Source organism: Aythya ferina, assembly GCF_964211825.1.
Source record: "Aythya ferina genome assembly, chromosome: 2".
Lineage (NCBI taxonomy): Eukaryota > Metazoa > Chordata > Aves > Anseriformes > Anatidae > Aythya > Aythya ferina.
Genome location: NC_140297.1, coordinates 156,635,890 through 156,656,461, shown reverse-complemented (window position 1 = coordinate 156,656,461; position 20,572 = coordinate 156,635,890). Strand labels below are relative to the sequence as shown.

At 42.5% G+C, this 20,572-nt stretch overlaps 1 protein-coding gene across 4 annotated transcripts in view; it reads left to right on the top strand.

Moving 5' to 3' along the window:
* Window positions 1-18,306, top strand: part of TRAPPC9 (trafficking protein particle complex subunit 9) — a 453,395-nt gene extending 435,089 nt beyond the window's left edge. For all 4 annotated transcript variants that reach the window (XM_084509339.1, XM_084509336.1, XM_084509337.1 and 1 more), the window contains 2 exons: window positions 7,564-7,787; window positions 15,067-18,306. In XM_084509339.1, coding sequence (XP_084365465.1) covers window positions 7,564-7,787; window positions 15,067-15,246 — 404 coding nt within the window. In that variant the 3' untranslated portion in view covers window positions 15,247-18,306. The remainder of the gene's footprint in view (window positions 1-7,563; window positions 7,788-15,066) is intronic.
* The last annotated feature ends 2,266 nt before the right edge of the window (window positions 18,307-20,572 follow it).

The window sequence follows — 20,572 nt, the reverse complement described above, 5'->3', positions numbered from 1 at the left end:
TGCTGTCTTGCCTCTCTTCTCCACTTTCTTTGAGTTCCTTCTTGCTTCAGACAGCACACAGCATATTTCATCCTACAGGAGCCCCAAGTACTCAAATATGACAGTTATATTTCACATAGAAATAATTTAACTAAGAATTGAAAAAATAGCAAGATATATGAAAAAATAGTTAGGTATGATCCCTTACATGGGATATATATAGGTATGATCTCCCTATAGAGGAGCCTAGACCACCGTTATATGCCTGTTGACCAGATAATGCAGAAAATGCTTCTTCTACTTGATATTGCCATATTCAGTGAGAGTTTGGGCAAGTAGATGGTGGAATCTACATATTTGACTTTGAGTCAAACACCAAACTTACTATGAGATCAGACAGGCTCCCATACCAGCAGACAAGGCCTCAGAACTTTTTTTTTTTTTTTTTTTTTTTTTTTTTTTTTTTTTTACCATTAACTTTTCAGCAGCAAGTCAGAAACTCTCACAAAGATGGCTGGAGACCTTTAAAAATCCCCTCTGCAGAGAGGTTTGTCTCCCATCCATCATTGCAGGGTGGCAGAAAGAAGAGGAAATTTTAAGTCTCATTATGCAACCAGTGAGGAATAAGGTGATTTTCTTTCAGTAAGCTGTAGGTTAAGCCACATGTTATTCATCACCTGCAGCAGTTTTGCACAAAGCTGCTAATATACAAAAATAGTGTAATGTGATATATCCTGATAAGGATTGGTTTTCTTTAAAGATAGTATAGGAGTTTTCTTCCCTTTGTTCTGTTCTTTGTTTTTTTGGCAAAGCAGGGCAAGAATGCTCTGAAAGTAGTCCTGCCACAAACAAGCTGTAGAAATAAAGTTTTTAATAACCAAAAATAACATGCAAATCCTGGGGTAGTGAATTTTCAAAATACAGGCATACAGCGTATGCCAGCCTGACCTTCTGGCGGTGTAGCAGATAATCAAAAGAAGTCTTCTGCAAGCCGGCTTGTGATGAATAGATAAAAAGGGTTGGCCCATATTCAGAAATGAGACTATTTAAGCGAACTGGGGCTACGTCATGGAGCATTTTCAAATAAGTCAAAAGGAGCTCAGGCGCACTGGAAAGCACAAAGCTCTGAGAATTTTAAAATTTCAGGGGCCTGCCTTTGAGTATTTACATGAGGACCGGACATGAGCAATACAAATGCTGAAGTGAATTTCACTTTGATAGCAATTTGGGCAGATGACCAAATGATGAATTATCTTGGCTGCCAGAGGAGAAGTGAGACAAGCAGGTGCAGTCCACGTGCCAGCAATTTCACAGGGCAGGAGAAAAGTCTATTGTAAAAGGCAAGTGCAGAATAAAATAACTCCCACCACCACCAGGGAGGTTAAACTGAACAACTCATTTCTTAACTAAATCTGTGGTTAATGGGCATTCAGATTTACTGTTTTAAGATCCCCAGCAAAAATTGGAGGCAGCCAAACCCCAGAGCACCAGTCGTGTTAGTACGTCTCATTTCAGTGAGTGCGACCCTGGTATTTAGAGTTAATTGAAGAAGATTGTACTACATCTGAATGTTTACAGCTGAGATCGAGTAGCACCAAAACTGAATGCTGATCACATACCTGCCGAGGACAGAATTGGGGATTAAAATTGGACATAAACACTGCACTGATTTGGAGGAAGAAAGCTTACTCACTCCGGATGAACAAGGTTGAAAAAATCCTTTTGCCAGCCATTCCTACGGGATGCTGCAGCATCCTTACTCCGTTGTCATCACAGAGTTAAGAGCAGACACAAACTCGAAACGATTTGGCAAGAACGGTCCTCGGACCAGTCGGGATCTGTCATCAGCATACTGGCCACTGCAAAAGAGTGATTAAATAGGAAGACACAGACAATTATCTAAGACTAATTGCTTATTGTTGCTAGAACTATATTTTAAATGTGTTTTTCTTTTTAATTGCTTTTGGAGCGAATAAAGTGTCCTTAATTCAATTGTGAAATGTTTGGGAATGGGAAGCCTGCCAGGAATTGAGCAGCTCAGAGGTCTTGCGAAAGCAATTGCCTCTTTCAGTAGCCTGTATTCATGTTCAGTCATCCCATCCTCTGCCAACTTTCCTGTTTTCAGGTCCGTGCCCCTGTGTTAGGTGTGAGTCTCTGCCTTGTTGGGACTTGCAGGGAGTTGCCCTAGTTTATGCATGTGTTTTCCTGTATTTTTATTCATCCCTGTCCAAGGATCTCGACCCAAATTGGAGCTGAACTCTTCAGGTCTGTGGGGGGTTTGAATCAGCAGGCTCTGAGTTCACTGGGCACTTTCCAGGATGGGGCTAGCAGTGGTAGACAGGGTGAAATATTTGTGTTATTTGAACCTGTTACAACACAAACATCTGTATACCTCCGTGCTCTCTTGCTTTTGACTGCTATGAAATTACGGAGGGGATGGATTTGGCTCCGCATCGTGTCAGAATAACAATGAATGAACAGGAGGCTGCTATTCCAAGCAAAGATGCTGAGGTCTGGTGCGAGGAGCAGATCCAAACCACATCCAGAAGATTTTATGCAAATAGCTAAAAGGCTCTCATGTTATTGAGTAACCATTCAGCTTTTTCATGATGAGAGTCACAGGGAACACGGTTTTTATATTCACAGAAATATCGTTTATATGGATGTATTCAGCTCTGAAAATACTGCAGGACCTCATAACGGACAAGCAAATGTAACCAATGCTATATCTCTGTGTGTAAATAATTTGCATGAATGGCTTGGAAAATGAAAGGGAACTGGTCTACGTGACAGAGAACAAATGGGAACAGGGGAAACAGAAACAGAATTTAGGCTCATTTATTGGAGGAGATACGTTAACAAAATAATCAAGGAGCCTGTTGTCTTAAAAGAATGCCACATGTTGTCTGCCAGCTCCTGTGAGCAGCTGACTGAACCCCAAATAAAAGGCTGCCAAAAGTGCTGCTGCCCTGATAAGCACATGAGAGGAGGTACAAATGGTTTGGAAAAGGGCAGGATCAGCTTGCTCTGTACACAGATTTGGCCTGTCGTACAGGTTTTTTATCCCATTCTGATTTTTCTTCCATCAATATAATATATAAAAACAGAAATGCACAAAGTTGTTCAACCTATTTTTTAAATGAAGGATTTTATATTTATTTTAATTCCTCTTTGCATTTTTACATTCCTTGCAAAGTCCTAAGCAAACGTGCTTGCAGAAGAGGACAGAATAAAGAAAGAAGAAGCTCCAGACATCATCGCAGGCCCTTTCATTGCTCTTTCAGGACAATTGGAAGCAAAGCTGGCCTGGGCAGACATTTTAATCAGCACTTTAGGTTTGATGAACACAGAATAAGTGAACCACTCTGCGAGACTTTCCCTGCAGCAGCTCTGGCTTGGGCTTGTGGACTTTGGCTTTCCTCCATCAAAGTGTCTGATGGACAATGTCTAGAGACATCAGCGTTGCTGCTGCTCATCTCCCCTCCTTAAACCACGTCTCTCTCTCCCAGTACACTGACCAGGCTGAGTAAAACTGGTATTTTGGAGCACTTCTAACAGCATAAAAAATGCCGATTGACTGAAATTCCCCAAACTCTTGCAGTATGGCCGAGCAATGCTTGCTTTGCTGGGCTCGAAGATCTCTTTTACCACTCGTATGAGATTTATTTACTTATTTAGGCATCTCTTGCCTTGAGTTTTGCTCACTGAGTTGTTTGGGTGAAGCTGTGCCTCTGCGAGGTGTTTGCAGGAAGCCTTGAGCCAGGTTCCCAGCTGCAGTGAAGGGGAGAGGCCGGTGCCTCTGCACCAGCTGGGGATTCAGCATCCTGTTGAAAAGCAAGAATTGAACAGGAATTTCTGTCTCTAAAGGTGAGCGCAGACACCTCTGCAGCCTGTTTTCTTAGAATCAACTCAAACTTGAGCGAGGAGCATAAGCACTGCTGGAATATGTGTTTCCGTTGAGATTAGGCACGTATTTGTATGCGGCTTTCCAAAATTAAACTTTCAGAGTGTCAGATGGGGAATTGGGTGTGGAAATGCAATTAGCTCTGACTCAGGACTCTTCACGTACAGGTGGGCCAATGTGTGCGGGTGCTCACATGGAAACTGAACCGAGTTGCGAGAACAACTTGCTGTGTGTTAAAATGAGCGGAGCAAATAAAGCAAAATGTTAATAATAGTTGTTATTTATTTCCAAGCTGCTCCTTTGGGTGATGCAGACAGAAGCGCGCCTGACAGGTGATGCTAAATGATGTTTTTCTTGCGGAATAGGGGCTGTCTTCCCTTTAGGAGCATTCATGCCCTTTTCCTGAGAGTTTTGAGGTCCCGAAGGAAAGATGTAATATAAATTCTGATGCATTATTTTCATACAGCTGTCTTCCAGCCTTCCTGTGAGGCCAATAAGCATTGTCTATCAGGTGGGCCATGAAATAGTTTTTCCAACAGAAAGGTGAGTTCACAGAGATCTTAAAAGTCTTGGTGAAGGCTTTCCTTTCTTCAGTGGCTTTCAGGCATTGTAGGGTGATGTTGGCACCCAAGGATGCTTCCCATAGGGGACATATGTAGGTAAATAGGCAGGAGAGAGAAAAGAGAGGAAGACGAAAAAAGCAGCAGCATTGTGTTGGCTTATTAAAATACTTAAAAGGACTTAGCTTTTAATTAGAAGGAGGTTGAAGGAGATTGCTCGGTCTTTTTTTTTCTTTTTTTTTTTCTTTCTTTTTTTTTTTTTTTTTTCTGGGACTGCCAGAGTTTCAGCTTCCACCTTTTTTTATGCAGTTTATTTATGCTGTTTGCGGTACAATTGAGCCTCCTAATTTTCTGAACTAGTGTTTATCTTTGTGTCTGAATCCGGGGAAGGCGGGGATACGGCCACCACTGTCTCCTGTGCTAGCGACTGTATCTTCTGCTTCAGAGCTACTGTATAGTGAAGCCAATAATGATTCACTCTCACAGCAGTGGTGTGAGCAGTCTCAGCTTTTACATGCCATCTGTGTTACTGAGCTGAATCTGCAGAAATGGAACCCTGTGCACATGGCTTTTCCTCTGTTCATGGATGAAAATATTAAAGCAAATCCGTATGGTCCATGAGATGTTTTCTGTGTCAGGAAGGGAGTAAAGCTGCCTGTCAAACCAAGCTGTTCTCTCTGATGAAAGGAGACTGTTTTTAAACACTCCTTTCCATAGTATTTTGCACGCCAGCCATGTGTGTTTTCTCATCTGACATCTCATTGAGATCCTTGGCTGCGGTACTGCAAGAGGGAAGGGTGTGCTGGGAGGGAGGGAAGCAACCTCGCAATATGTACACAAGCGCCTGTGAGCACATACCCTTAAATCAATCCTAAATGAATTGATTTTTTTTTTTTTTAGGAATATGATAGAAAATTAATCTGGTTGAGTCAGGCTTAATTGCTTCCCCTTTGTTTGGATTTCCTATTTTTGCACAAACATGTTGGGAAGCGATGCTCTGAGCTATTATTAGACACAAAGGTGCAGACAGAGGGCAAAGGGTTCATTTATAATTCCTACAGCAGAGCATTGAATTTTCAAGCTAAAAGACGAGTTGATGAGCAGCTTGAGAACACAGATTCATCCACTTAGCTCACTGAGTATTTCTGAAGGCTCATGCTGGTCCTGGGAGCTAACTGTTCTCGCAGCTGTAAGACCTGCTGGCTGGAGGAACCAGAAAAAAAGAGACGTATTCTTGAATGAAAGTACTTACTTTGCAGGGAGAAGCTTGAAAATATAAACTAATCTAAGCTTGGAAACTGATATAAATGAATTATTTCTGAAAGCAGCAACTGGACTTTGCTGCTGGGGCAGGATGTTGGAAGCATAGATCATATAGACACATATATACATTTTTGTGTTTAAAAACATTCAGTTTTGTCAAGTTTCATGCATTCCCCAGTTAATGGGATACCATCACAGGCACTATCTCATCTACTTGAACCTAGGGCAATCCTGCAAGAAGCAGTTTGCTCATGTTGGGCAGGATTAGGGTGTGCTGTTGCAAAACAAACCCAAACTTCCTTTCCTTCTTGTCATCATAAACTGGGCATCTCCTTTGGAAAAGGAAAAGTTTTGGCATGGATACTGTTCCAACTGGGATGCCAGCATGAGTTTTGGATGACTGCAGCTTGAGCTTTGTAGGGTTTCCTTGTGCTCGCTCTGCCGAGCCTCTTGAATCCGGGACGTGCTGCTGCATTGGGGTGGCTTTGATCAAGGAGGGATTTTCAGCTGGGGAGCTCCGCTTTGCAGCCCCCACCTCTGGAATTAATATCCCTTTCTGAACTAGTTTTCTTCTTTGGCACTAGCTATTTATTTTTATTTTTTTTTAGATGCTGCACCGAGGCTTGTTCTGTTCACCAGGCTAAAGGGCATCAGGCTAACATGCATCATTTTGTAGCTTTTCTTTTGAAGCAACAAAATAAAAACAAGTTAAAAACTAATAATAATCACCTTGGTGTATTTTTGCCTCTGAAAGTTCCTGAAGTGTAAAAAGAGCATCTTTTCCTGAAAGGGGGATATTCCTAATGTAAATGCGGTGCTCTTGGCAGAGGAATAATGGGCTGTGCATCGTAAGGCAAGCGACCAAGGAGGAGCTGGAGTGATCGAAATGTCTCATGGGCACGTGAGATTGCGGGGATAGGTATTCACACAGAGGACTCTTTCTTACACGTGCCCAGGGCTTTCTCTTATCTCTGAACATGAACCCACAGCGAAATAGAAATGTTCCTCTATTAATAGTGCGTTGGAGATAACCCTCATCTGAAAAATACAGTATTACTGCACAACTGGGAGCCCTTTCAGAGCAGGGAATTGGACTAGCAATTTCATAGTGTGTTAGTAATGAAACATTTTGGTTCTGTATGAGCAAATGGGCAAGGTTAGTGGACGCATTACTCCGGCTGTCATTGTCCCAGCAGTAACCAATTTAGAGCTTTACATGTTTCTGCTATCCCAGTAAGAGAAAGAAAAGTAGAAAGTTAAAAATAGAAATCTCAGAATGAATTAAAGCACAAAGAGTGAACATGCTTGTAGTACTGCTGTATAGTTTTAAAATCCTTTTTTTCCTTATTAGCTGGGCCATTCTATGTGTATTACATTGCATATTCTGGCAGTGTCTGTCCTGTTCTGAAAGGTCACCTTTATATGGGAGGATTTATTTCTGGCTGTAACACGTGAATATGGGCATCCAGCCCCAAATCTCTCCCGTGTGAATATGGGCATCCAGTCCCAAATCTCTCCAGCCACAACTTTGGAGTTCCCTTCACCTGATGCTTCTGATGTGCAGGAGAACCAAGAGAAGGCGTCTGTGGCTTTGGCCTGCCAAGGAAGAGATTAAAAGGAGCTATCTGGTTAAAAAGATATGTTCCGGTGCCTGTCTGTAGAGCACAGACATTTTTTTCATAGCTCTCTCAACAGCCATGGACAGATATTGGACCTTTGTGAACTGTTTGTTGCAAGTCGTTTCCTAATAATCAGGATTAATACGTTTTTTATTTTATTTTATTTTTTAAACCAGGATTAATAGAATTTTTTAAGTAGAAGCCCAACATAATGTGGAATGATTTTCTTGCTTTGCAGATATCCTCGTCGACGGCAAGCTTTGCGACTGTGATGTCGTGGTGGACTGCCAAGTGGGCGACCCCGTCCCTCTGGAGGTGAAGCTGACCAACTGGAGCAAGCACAGCGTGGGGCCCTTCGCCCTCACCGTGACGCCCTACCAGGATTACCAAAATGGGGTGCACAACTATGAGCTGCAAGACGCTATCACTTTTGTGGGATCCAACACCTTCTACATCGATTCCGTAAGCTTTTCTATCAAATACGTCACAGCTGGATGATGCATGTTTCCAGAGAAGGGGTTCATTTTTCAATTGTACTTTTAAAGGCAGATTAGTTTTTTGGAAAATGCTATGATTATGGCAACTATAATTTCCTGTAATGTAAGCCACTAGCAAATTCTTGCAGCCGGTAACTTTTGGTCACTCCAGATCTGATGACACGCGAATGAGTAACCTAGATATAATGTTTAACACCATATTGCCAATCCCTTGAGCCATCCGGTGCAGTCTGCAGGAATGGATTTTAAGTAACTTCTTCTCTTTAGTGCATGAGAAATATTCCCCAGGCTGAGCCAAGGAACTCAGCAAATCAGTTTTAGTTAGATCCTGAGGAAAGACAAAAGGAAATGCTAAACATTAATGACCAATATGATGATCTGGTTCATTTCCTAGTTGCTTAGCATGCTGTTATAAAAATAAAGAAAAATAGAAAGATAAAAACCCTGCTTAAAATAGGACAAAGAAGTCTCTTTTAGAATAATTGAATTTTCAAATTTTGCCTCAAATCATTTTTTAGAAGTTTCAAGTCCAAGAGCTTTTTACTTCTAAGGCAGGCACTGGAAAGACTTCCTGAATATAACTACTCTCTCCCACATCCTTCCGTGAAAAAGAGCAACAACGAAAAATCAGAGGAATGAAAAACATATGGACAATGTTGCCGAGTGGAATAGACAGTATTTCTGGTAACTTATAAAATAAACATGAAGAAGAGGATGAATGTTTGGGATAGTGCCTAGGACCTTTGCTTAGGTCAGCTCTTCAGACAGATAATAAAATGTACCTGTCAAAACTGAATATTTAAGTGAACCTCAGTAAGAAAGAAATTAAAGGTTAACCACAGGGACAGTCACCATGCATATTTTTCAATTGCGCATCATAGGAAGAAAATATTTCCAAAAGATAATGAGCACGCAATAAACCATCAGCTTGAATTTTAATGGGTACTAACTATATTCTGAGCTGAATAATTTAGATATGTCAACAGAAATAATCGGGAGACGGCTTTCTTTGAATCCCTTCCTGACAATGTGGATTTTTTAATGTGAGTGGCGGTGTTCAGATACCCAATTGCCAAAGGGCTGACCCTTCAGGCTAATGAGGGAAAAGGGAGATGACAGCGTGATGTATTCGTACCTTCTGATTGAGTCTCCTATGGGGCAAGAAGTCAGGAGGTCACATCTCTTGTGCCTGCCTGGGCAGCCTTCTCATACATGACAGTCCCTGCTTTTGCCCCGTTACTCAGTATTTAGCCATTTTTCCTGAAAATGCAGTCCTCCAAAAGTTAAAAATAGAGTTGTTTTCTGATATTTTGTCCTCCTTTTTATCCAAAAGGGTGAAATGAAAAAAAAAAAAAAAAGTTTGCTCCTAGACAAGAAGTGCTGTATTTCACAATATGTAGCATTGATACATGTCCTACACAAGCTCCCAGAGAAAATGCTTAGTCATTTTTCTTTGAGGCATAGAGCCCTGATCATGGAAGAAAATTCTTCAAACAGTGTGTCTAATGCTGTCAGAGGCCCTTTCATCCCACGTAATAACTAATTCAGTAATGGAAAATGATTTCAGAAAGCAGCACCTGTTTTGGGGACAAGAATAAAGTCCTGGTTTGTGCAGTTGATGCTTCGGGGAGGAACGAACATACTCAGAATTGTGTTCATGCTCTGAGTTTGGCAGAAACAACAGACGCTGGTTAAGAAACTGAAGAAGCTCGTGGTTGGGTGTGATGAAAGAGATTCATAGTGTCTCTTTTTTATAAATTAAAGCTGAGACACTGGACGAGATTCCCAGCTGGTGTAGCTCCGTGCTGCTCTCTTGAAGCTATTAAACATGTGTTCATTATTTTTATAAACTGAGGTCACGGGCACACAATTATTTCTCTTGTTTAATGGAGGTGCCTTGAGATGCTGCCGTTTCGCAGTTGCTTGTTTCTGCCCCTCTGCAGAAAGATGCTCCCCTCTATAGCAGCAGACCGTGCAGGAGAGATGGCCTGAGTATTTGTTTCTGTGCAAAGTTGGCCAGTTTCGCTCAAACCACGTTCGTCAGCACTTTGAGCTAATTGGGCTGACATTACACTGACACTAGCAAGGAGGTGGTGACATGATTTATTGCACCGCTGAGCTGGGTGGGAGGGAGGACGGAGAACTAGTGCATGGTTTGGCGTAGCAGTAGCGGATGGTCAAGAACAAGTGGGAGCATCAGGTGCTACAGCACAAAAAGATGCTTCTCATGCCCTGGAAATCTGGTCTGTTGCCGCGATGATGCTACGTTACTTCTGCTCAGCTGAATGTGATCTCTCTGGAAAACCAAACCAAAACAACCCTTGGCTTTCTTAAGCATTAACTTCTTATTAAACCTGATGAGTAAATGCTTAGCAAATCACAATTATTTCATTTCAGACAACAAAGTTTCAAATCAGTTTCTGCATCTATCTGGAAGGCATGGAATATATACAGGAGTTTTCAACACGCACACACAGCTTCACAGAATGAGTAAAAATGTTTAAAGGGTAAAAGTTGTAGGCTTTTGTTTTTCTCTTTCTTATGGCTTGAAGTCAAAGTTAGATGATTTGTCTTGGAGGTAACAGAGCGAGATCTTACTCACCTTTCTGTGCTCCCCTTTCAATTCAGTGCACCTGTCTGGATTTGTGTCCAAAGATCTCTGCTGTACTACCTTTAAAAGCAACATTTTTTACTGAACATTTTAGAGGATAATGAGATATTTCCACGCGCTTTAAATTATGTAAGGCCTTTATTTTTAAGATTAACTTTTAATTTGATTAACCTCACCTTTCTATGCCCATAGTTAACAGAAAAAGCGACTTCCTCAGTTATCATTTAGATAGAAGATGAAAGTGTGGTTTTGAAACATGAGATAACCTGGCGGACCCCTACCAATTAAAATACCTTTGCATTTATTTCTTATCTCACTTCACAACCTGAAGTTTAGCTTTAATCATATTATTAAAGATTCTTAGTTCTTACCAGTGTTTTGACTAATTAGTTGATCAGACAGAGCTGCTTCTAGCCACATTAAAAACAAAAAATTATCTGCTATGGAGATTCCTGTAACTATCAACAATTCATCATTCCTTGTTTTTCTTGCTTTTGCCATTACTATTCTCAGGCAGGTTTTTCTTTTTCCTGGGTGTGTTATCACTCACTAGCTCAAATGATTGCTTGCGGAAGATGAGGAGAAATTCATTAGGAGATGGTCATTTTGAATCAGCCCAGAAGCGATGATGAACATTTGCTCACTTCTGGCAGGTCCTCTGTGGCCCATCTGGAACAAATTAGTTTTCTTGGCACTTGTACTCGCACTGTAAACTCTTTGGGGCAGCGTACAGTAGCTGGCACTAGCCCTAATCTCTGACTGAGCTCCCTAAGTACTACAGCAGTATAAATAAGTAGTAATTAGTTCTCAGGAATTCGCAATCCCACATGGTAGCTTGAATCAGGGAAGGATTAGGACAAAGCTAGAAACTTAATTTTTCTTCTCTCTCGGAGGAATGGAGGAGTAATGTAGTTTTTTGTTTTTTTTTTTTTTCTTGATTCTTCAGTCTTGTTTTCCTGGGGTGGAAGCTTCCTGCCTTTGGTCTTCATGCAAAGGACCTGGTGTGATTTTAGTAAAATCTCTTCCAACTCCGTAGCTAGACTGAGCTACATGTGTGCAACATCATTTCAGATTGGGACAACCAACAAGCATGCATCTACCAGTCAGACTACCAGACCTGTTTGCTGGTAGATCAAAGGACAGTACAAATTTGGTCTGGATCAGGCATGAGTAGGTCACAGAATCATAGAATATCCCCAGCTGGAAGGGACCCACAAGGATCATCGAGTCCAACTCCTAAAGAGTTGGATTTCATGTTTATCTTCATGTTTTTTTCAGTTTAGCAGGATCATGTATTGCAGTCACTGGGATGGCGTATGCCAGGTACGGTGGGGTACGTCTGACTTGTATCCACATTTGAACAAGTCATACTGCGTTCCCTTCACAGCCAGTGAAGAATGAGTCATCAGGGCTGATAGAGTTTAAGGAATATTTTACTTCATTCTCCATTCGACACCTCCATTTGATCAGATAAACGCTTTTGTTGAACAGCTGGCTCAGGTGTGGACATCCACTTTACAGAGATTTGGGTTGATACAGTTCCAGATTGAGACATCTGAACGAGTAGGTGTCTCCATTGATGCTGGCCAGCTAAGCTCTTGTGAGACAACGGAGATGTATTCTGCTGCCCTTGGGGCCTGACTCACCCTAACATAGACACCAGGGATGAGATCCAGTTGCCTAAATGTATCCCTCCAGCTATTGCTTCAGAAATCCTCCTGTAAATCCTGTGCCGCATCTGCCAGCCCTGTGTAGATGTCTCAGTGCCTTAGGGCATCCCAAATCTCACCAGATGCCTGTGGTTAGACAGCTGTGTCCTGCCTCTGTAGGCCAGCCATGTAGATCATTTTGTTAGCTCCACTGCGTTGACTAGATGTCTGCTTACGGTAAGAGGAGCTTGGGTACCGAGTGTGTGTAGAAAGACCTAAAAGTAGGTTGTTTAACCTCAAAATGAATCCTGTGCCTGATATACCAATCGGTTTGGATCTGGCTCTCTACTGATCCAACTGCTGCTGATGGTCTTCTGGGAATGCCATACTCTGCAGTCATTGCTTTGGAAGAAACAACTTCTAACTTTTGCAGGGCCACTTGCATCTCAGCAGTGGAAAGGTTTCAAGCTGGTTTTGCTTCCCTGGTTTTTCCTCAAACCACAAGTGCTGATGAGAGTTATGGCTGTACAAGTGACAATGAGGATATCCCCACGGCAGGAAGGTTGTTGATGAGGGTGTACTGGCTCTTCTCCCAAATGTGGAATAAAGGCAGGGAGAGCTCCTACATAGGCAGAACAAGTGAAAAAGACTGCGTTGATGCTGCTGTGCCTGAAGTCACCTTTCTGCTTGTCAAGAGCTTTGATAAATGCTATTTTAGATGTTTCTCCATGGTGCAGCTAGGTTAGGGAGAAATGGACTGGGGGCTTCATTTGCTGCTCACCTCCACCCCTAACTTGCATTAGTGCCTGGCTCTGTCTTTCTGTGGATGCAAGTGTGCCTCAGTTGGAGTTAGGCAAAAATAAGGCAGGCAGCCCAGGGAGGGGGGGACGGAAGCGAGCGGGGAGGCTGCTTGATGTTGTTCTGCATGTCCAGACGCAGAGCCGGAGGGCAGGAACTTGTACCCAGCGAGGAGGGGAGATGCCAAGGACACGGGTCAGGAGAACAGCTGTGACCGCTCTGAGCGCTCACGTGGATGACATGATGCTGCCACAAGTTTGCTGGAGGTCAGCAGAAGTGATCAGCACCAAAGCCAAAGGGAGCCTGGGCTCTGCCACCCCTGGTGATGTTGCTGCTTGTGAAAAGCCGGGCTCCTGTGCAGGAGCAGCAATTCAGGCAGGTTCAGCAAAGAAACCTGGTACCTCTAAGGGCTCTAAGAGGTGTGTGTCTGCTGGCTACAGGACCCAGCAGAGAAAGTCCAAAAAACCACCACCTGGAATAGGAGAAAACAGAAACAAACAGCTCATTCCCCTCACATCTGACGGGTACAGACAGATTTCCTCACCAGGGGTGGTGGCAGCTCAGGCAATTTTCAGCTTTTTGGCATATTCTTGAGGTGCTGTACACTCCTGCAAACCTTTTCCAGTGGTTTGCCTCCCCACTCCCCCCTGCCATGGGCTAGTCATCATGATTATTCTTGTCTCCCTAAGTAAAAACACAGTGCCCTTTCAGCAAGGGCTGTCCAGAGCATTTCCCCAGTTAACCCACAGTTGTTGATGTCCTGGTTTGCCATATGACCAAATTCCTCATAGCAGGCAAGAATCCTCCTGGTCCTTGACTGTGTTTGTAACCCATATCAGAGCCTTAACCTCATCCCTTCACTGTCCCGGTGGTAATGTCCCATCATTTCCCAAGGATGCCCCTGGCAAACATTTTTCTTCCCCCAAATCCAATCAAGTCCTGTACATTCAGGCAGCTTGGTGCCTCTGGTTGTAACACTAGAGTTTTCTTTGTGGTTATGTTTTGGTCTCAGCTTGGTGACCAGTGCTGTGTCTTGCTGCCATTTGGAATCAGCTCTGGGCTCTGTACCATGATGGACACTGAGGTGTTTGGGGATGATCAAGAAAAGGCCCATTACAATGAATATTAAGTAAAAAAGAAATCACAAGCCTACCTGTGAGAGTAGGGATGGCCCCATGAAGATATTTTGAGAAGATGATTTCAGGGTCTCCAGGGAGCAGAAGGGAACTGGTAAGATGGTCTTGCTGGAAGGAAGATGTACTGAAGAGCATCAGGTGCCCTTTGTTGGGTCTGTTCTGGGACTGAAGTTGCCTCTTCACGATTTTTCAAATAAATTCCATCCAATGGCTTTGTGCTGATTCAGTATTTTGCATCTGCAGTGAGTTTAACCCAGATGTAGTCACTGTAGAAATGGATTTATCATCTTGTGGAAGCAGACATTTATTCAAACATTAGCACATGTTGAATAGTGATAAGACTGTTGAAGTTAAAAATTACTCGAGTGTCTTGCTGAAATGGCGGAGCAAGATATTTGTTGTAAAGATATGGATCATAAATGGTTCAGTGATGAAGGGAGATATATAAACGTAGAAACAATGCAAATTCTGTGTTTAATTTGGACAGGTTAAATCCCACTTTTCATGAGATGTTTCTTGCTAAATTTAATTATTTCAATGAGAGTGAATATTAAAGATTCCTGATTAGAATTTGCAGTCAGATTGTGTCTGAATAATAAGTGGGGATGAATTTAGTTATTGCGAAGTTGTTAAACGGTGTTCAACCATGCGTTTAACAAGAGTTCACAGCCATGATTTAGACCTTTAATATAGATGTTGATAAATGCAGTCCAAGGGAAGATGTTCCTGGTTATTCAGGACATTGTGGGGGACTTTTGCCTTAAACCAAATCTGTTCTGAAATCAGTGACAGCTGCAGATTTGTCTTCTGGTTTGAGCTGTGCCACGGCTTTACTGCATGACAGAATAACACAGAATTTCATTTTCAGTGCTCCCATTTTATCACTGCTAGAATAGGGACAAGAAATTTACTTCTTCTTATGGGATGTTTAATTTCTGAATATTTCTAGAGTACTTTGAGATCGTTTCAAGGAGCTACTGAATTGCAAAGTGCAATTATTTTGTTTCGTTGCTTCTTTAATTTCACTGATTTTCACGTTCTCTTTTGCAGGTGAAGCCGACCAAAGACTCTGTGTACTTTGGAGCACTTCTTTTCCTCTACACGGGCGATTTCTATCTGAATATCAAATTCCATGAAGACAACTGCAGCAGGGAGCTGCCTCTCTCCTGGTTCTGCCTTCCTAGTGTCCACATCCGTGCTATGGAGCCTGTGGCTGGAACTAAGCTGTAAATGCACAGTGTGCTATTTGATTAACAACAGTGCACAAAAATGCTTGGCACATCCTCTGCTTGACCCCAGCTTGTTTCTGTCCAACCCCAGGCCACAGTCCCTACTTTGGAGGAACAGCTGAACGCTCTCTGAATTGGCTGATAGTCATTTGGGCAGCTGCTTTAGCTAATTTCAGAGAGAGAGACAGATTATAACTATGCTCGAGTTTTCCTCTGTTTCCAAAAAACCTTTGAAACCGCTAATATATGCATCATACTTTCATACACCCCATTGATACCAGTGGATTTGAAAGGGACTCGAGGGCTGAATTTAAGGGGGCTGAACTTAACCACATGTTTGAAGGTCTCAGCTCCAACTCAAACAGTTTCTTTTTAGCATTTCAATACAAGTTGAAATTTCTGAATGAAACTCCTCCTGGCTTAGGCTGGACCTGTGGCATGTAGCCTTGAAGTGTAGGTTCTCTGTTAGAATTGTTCCCAGGCTTGGTCTTTTTCACTTGTTTGCTGAGTATTTGGTGTCTTTGGTGGTAAATAGCAGTAGAGATACTTTTTCTTGTGTAACTGAAAGTAAGAATAGCAAATGTGCCACTCCAGTTATTCTGTTCCTCCCCCAAGTCCAGTGCCACATGCTCCTTGTGGAGTCACACTGCCTTTACTTTGGTAGATCTGCGAACAAATGAAAAAAGGCAATGAAAAGCTTAAAGAGTTTTGTCCTTGAGAAGGGAAATAAGTCAACTTTTGGGTTGTCTGGGGCTTGCCCGTGAATTTGGGTTTTCGTAGTGCTCTTTAATACAATCACAACCGATTGAAATGTTTGCAGACACTTAAAGAGCCACCAGAATTAATCAGCTGGCCATTATTATCACTTTGCATCAGTTTTTGCAAGCTCTTCTCATCAGGTTTTTCATACTAATAGACTGGGTTTGATTATGTGGTTGTTTTGTTCTTTCCTCTCTTTTTTTGTTTCTTTATATTTTTTGGTTTGTTTTGTTGGAATGAGTAAGCTTAATTATTAGGCAATTAAGAGCATGGAATTCCCAACCATAAAATACCTGATGAACATATTGGAAATTTAACCTCTTGTCTTTCAGAAAAAAATGTTTTTGCATAAAGAAACACAAATCTACCCCAGGTAAAGCAGGGAGATGTCTGACATGCATGATTAATACAGGTTTCAAACCTGTCTGAATCTTTTCTGAAATTTACAGCCTGCAGCTCTTCAAGTTTATGGTAGAATAATTGCAGGGATGCATACACCAAGATGCAGTAGGGGCGCTCAAGTTAGCTCTATATGTGCTAAACCTACATGCACAACCTCTTTGCAGATTTTTTTGTTGTGTAGGGTTCAACCAAAAGTGGATGCACTTGCCCTGGTCCATGCTGTGGAGCATTAGGCTGGATACCCACTCATTCTGGCTCTCTGCACTGTGCTCATTTATACTTTTAGATGTGACTGGTGTTTTCCTTAGGAATGTGACACTGCTCCAAACTGAATCCATTGCATGCTTGGAAATTACTGTGATGTATTCATCCTAAATATGTTATCTTTAAATTTAGGAGACCTATAGCTATAGCATGATAACTGTATTTCCAGCATATCCAGGGTATTATCTCTAAAACCGTACTGTGGTAATGATATCAGTGTTTGTTCCGGGGCTGTGTCTCTGTACGCAGCTTCCACACAGAGTGGAAGTCTTCAGACATAACGTGGTGGAAATCTGAGACTGACTGAAGATTTACTTGCAGTGATGTACTGCTCTGCCAGCTGCCAGCACACAATGTCCACTAACAAAAGTGCTCCTTTGATTGCACAGTGGCTCTGGGCCAGAGGCACCCTTGGAAAGAGGGGCGAAAGCAGCCGAGCTGGGCATGTTTTTTGTGTCACTGGAGTCCGGTTCTGTGCTATAAGGCTGAATTCTCTGTCACTAGATAGACATATACACAGAAAAATAAGATCCCAGGAGAGCAGGAATTAAACCAGTTAGTCTTCTCCATAAAAGCTTGCTTTTGACATGTGTCTCTGTACTGTGTTACACAACACTGTTGCAGCAAAATCCAAATTGGGTTTCATTCAGTATTCCCAGCAGGTAATCTGCAGATGCGAGGCATGCAGCTAAGGCTTTGTAGGGATCACACTGCATCCGAAACAAAAATATTGTGAAGCAGATAATGTTGTAGTGAGGATCCTTCAGCTTACCTGGCTACGGGATCGTTTCCTCATATGGGTTTGAGAGTATTCTCTGAGAACAGAGGGAATGGTTCCTGTGAAGCCTATGCTGAGGTGCAACTCTACCCTTCACTTACAAAGGGGGCGATTCCTAGCCTGCTGAAGCTGCTGGAATGGGAACAGGTTTTATTAGAGCAACAGATAGCTGCATATTTCCTAGGTTTCCAATATGCCATTATAAATCTGCCATATGTGCTCATAAATATAAGTTTTATGTGTGAGCTGACCCTTAATGGTCTATCTGTTCATTATACAGTATACCACTCTGTCCCTTGTCAACTTTGATGCTTAGTTGCTTTTGGCATTTATGATACCTTTCCCAATTTTCTTACACTTCTACTTGTCTTGGAGAGAGAGATGGAACACAAGAAATTCTTCCTTCTGGGGATCATTTGTGACATGTCCAGAAGGAGAATGTTTAAGTGTCAGTGTAATTTGGCAAAGGGGGGGGGGATGGCACTTGAAATGAGAACACTGCATCACTTTTGGTTTTCTTTTTAATGGAAGCTTTCACTGGAATTGCTGTCAGCTTTGGTCCTTGCAATGGCTTGAATAAAGGATGATACTTTTCTGATCTGCTCTCCTTTTCTGGAACTGAAAACTTGTTTTTCTCTTTCCAAACCACCCAGCTATTATTTTGAACATGAAGAGCCAAACTGTGCGTTGTAACACAGCTGTAAATCTGATATGATCCCACTTGGTTGAATTAAATCATTCCTAATTTAAATCACTGTTGCTGAGAGCAGAAGTTGGTCCAATATATGTATGCATTGGAGAAACATAAGTTGTGTAAATTTAACTATCTGAATAAATACTTATCCTGTGTTATTTACACCTCTGCCTGTCTCTTCTGCCTACGATTTGTGACAGTGCTGTGTGTTTTTACTGGTAATAATAATGTGTCCCTCGACGCTGCATTCTTTCTCTGAAAGGAGAATGTATTTGTGGCTCTGAAGCTTCAGCTTTGTTCAAATTTTCTCTTCCTAAATGAGCTCAGAGCTGATGAAAGATAAATGCTGTATAGTGTGGCTCCTGTGTCCTGTCCTGGGTCAGTCTCCATTGACTGTCAACTGAGGGGAAAGGGGTGCACTCACATGAAGAATTCCTTATGCCTCATCATCCTTCCATCCTCCACAGAAACAGCACAAAGGCAGGACAGAGGACCAGCTATGGAGGTAGTATGTTTAGGAAGACTGGTTGGAAGCACTTGTTTTGTGCACACAGTCAGATATCCAGCCCTATTGGAGTTCCTTCTGCCATCGGTCCTGAGGCTTCCACATCTGGGTTCCCGACCTAGCAGCCCTTAAGCTTTCCTTAGTGAAAGCCAGGTGCACTCTTCCTCAGGCTCCCTTTCTGGATGTGGACACTTTGTCTCTTACTTACAAAAAAGAGACTGTGCACCCATCCTACTCCACAACACAGCAGAGCAGTGCTATCTGCCAGGACCCAGGATGTTAAGCGTGCCCTGTAGTGCTCTGGGCTTGCAGTTCAGCTCTTTGGGCTGGGCTGGGATTTGAGGTCTTTCCTAGAGAAACATGCTTTGCTGCATGAACCTATGGATAGCACTAGTGCTCTTTACTTGGTGCAGAAAAAAACACAGATGTGGACAGTTTTTCTGTTCAGTGTTCATTGATACATTCACCTCTGCAGGTTAGACCATTCTGGGGCTTAGCTCAAGGTCCTTGGGTTGTCCAACATCTTTGTATTTTAGTTCTTGGTTTCTCGTCTCTCTCACCTCATCCTTCCCACCAAATCCTCTAGTCACCGCTTTTCTGCTTTCTTTCATTTGGTCCCAACAGAAGAGATTCACATATCCTTTTCTTTTTCTCTCTCCTTCTGTGCTGCATTCCCATCAGACCCCACCTAACACTTGGATCATTTTCAGGCTTTTTTTTTTTTTTCTTTTTCCCTTCAAACCATATTTTAGTTGTTAAACTGGAGTTTGGCTCTCACATTCTGTGTTAAAGCATCTTGAGATCCTTCATTTGAATGGGACCTTATCTATTTTATAACCATCTGGTTGCTTGTTGGAGTTATACTTAGGTTACTACTTTCATGATGCATCAGTTCCGTAACACCAATGGAACTCGTGCTGTATGTAGGTGAGACGTCATTTAACATACACTCATTTTGTCTCTATGTTCCTGAGTCAGCAAGACATTTAAACACGTGCTTAATTTGAAGCACATGAATAGACCCACTGATTGCAGCTAATTCAGAGTCACACATCTGCCTGGAGAACTTGCTAAACCTGTGCCCAGATGCACAATCTGTATCTGAACCTGTACATTTGAGATTAAGGCTTCTGTTTCATTATGTTGTACAGACCATCATATTCTTGTGGCACCACTGGCTCCCAGAAACCGTGGTCTGTAGAGAAGATATCAAAATAGGGCACCATCATGTTAATGCTAGGTATATACAATGAGTCTGGGAATGCAGAAGAAACTTCTGAGATTGTACATGCTCAGTGCATACCTACACCAAAGACAGTAAGGAGCCTTTAAAGCATAAATCATATGAACCATTTGCTTTGGGGAATCGTATTATACCCAAATCCTGTGCCCAGTAGCTGCATAGTTGTAGTAGGGCAGAGTGCTCCTCAACCTCCTGCTTACAGCTGTGCGTCCAAGGGCTCCTCTCCCAGGGGCTGATACCAACCCAGGCTGAGTCCACATCCTCTCTGCCTCTCCATCTCTGCATCCACAGGAAATCTTTCCCTGTTCAGAAGTCACTTTGCAGAGGGACAGGTATATGTTAACAGTGAGGACACACAGCTAAGAGGGAGTGCTGGGTCCTCTGAAGAGAAAGATTCCTTACAGCCCCATGTTCTCTGATCTCAGGAGTGAATTAGGGCAATTTCAGCCCCTTTTTGGCATGTGGTTGATTTGAACAAAACAACACTGCCAGAAAGAAACTAGGGCAGCTATTGAAATGGTTTAACAATGAGGATCTTGAAATGGCTGTGAGGATGCCATCACTCATCTGTGTCAGAGGCAGGGCCCCTGGGCCACCCAACGTCTGCCCACGTTCTTACAGAGCGGTCCAGGCCTGTGGCTGAAGTCATGCCATACTAATGATGCATTGGTGTAGGTGTCTG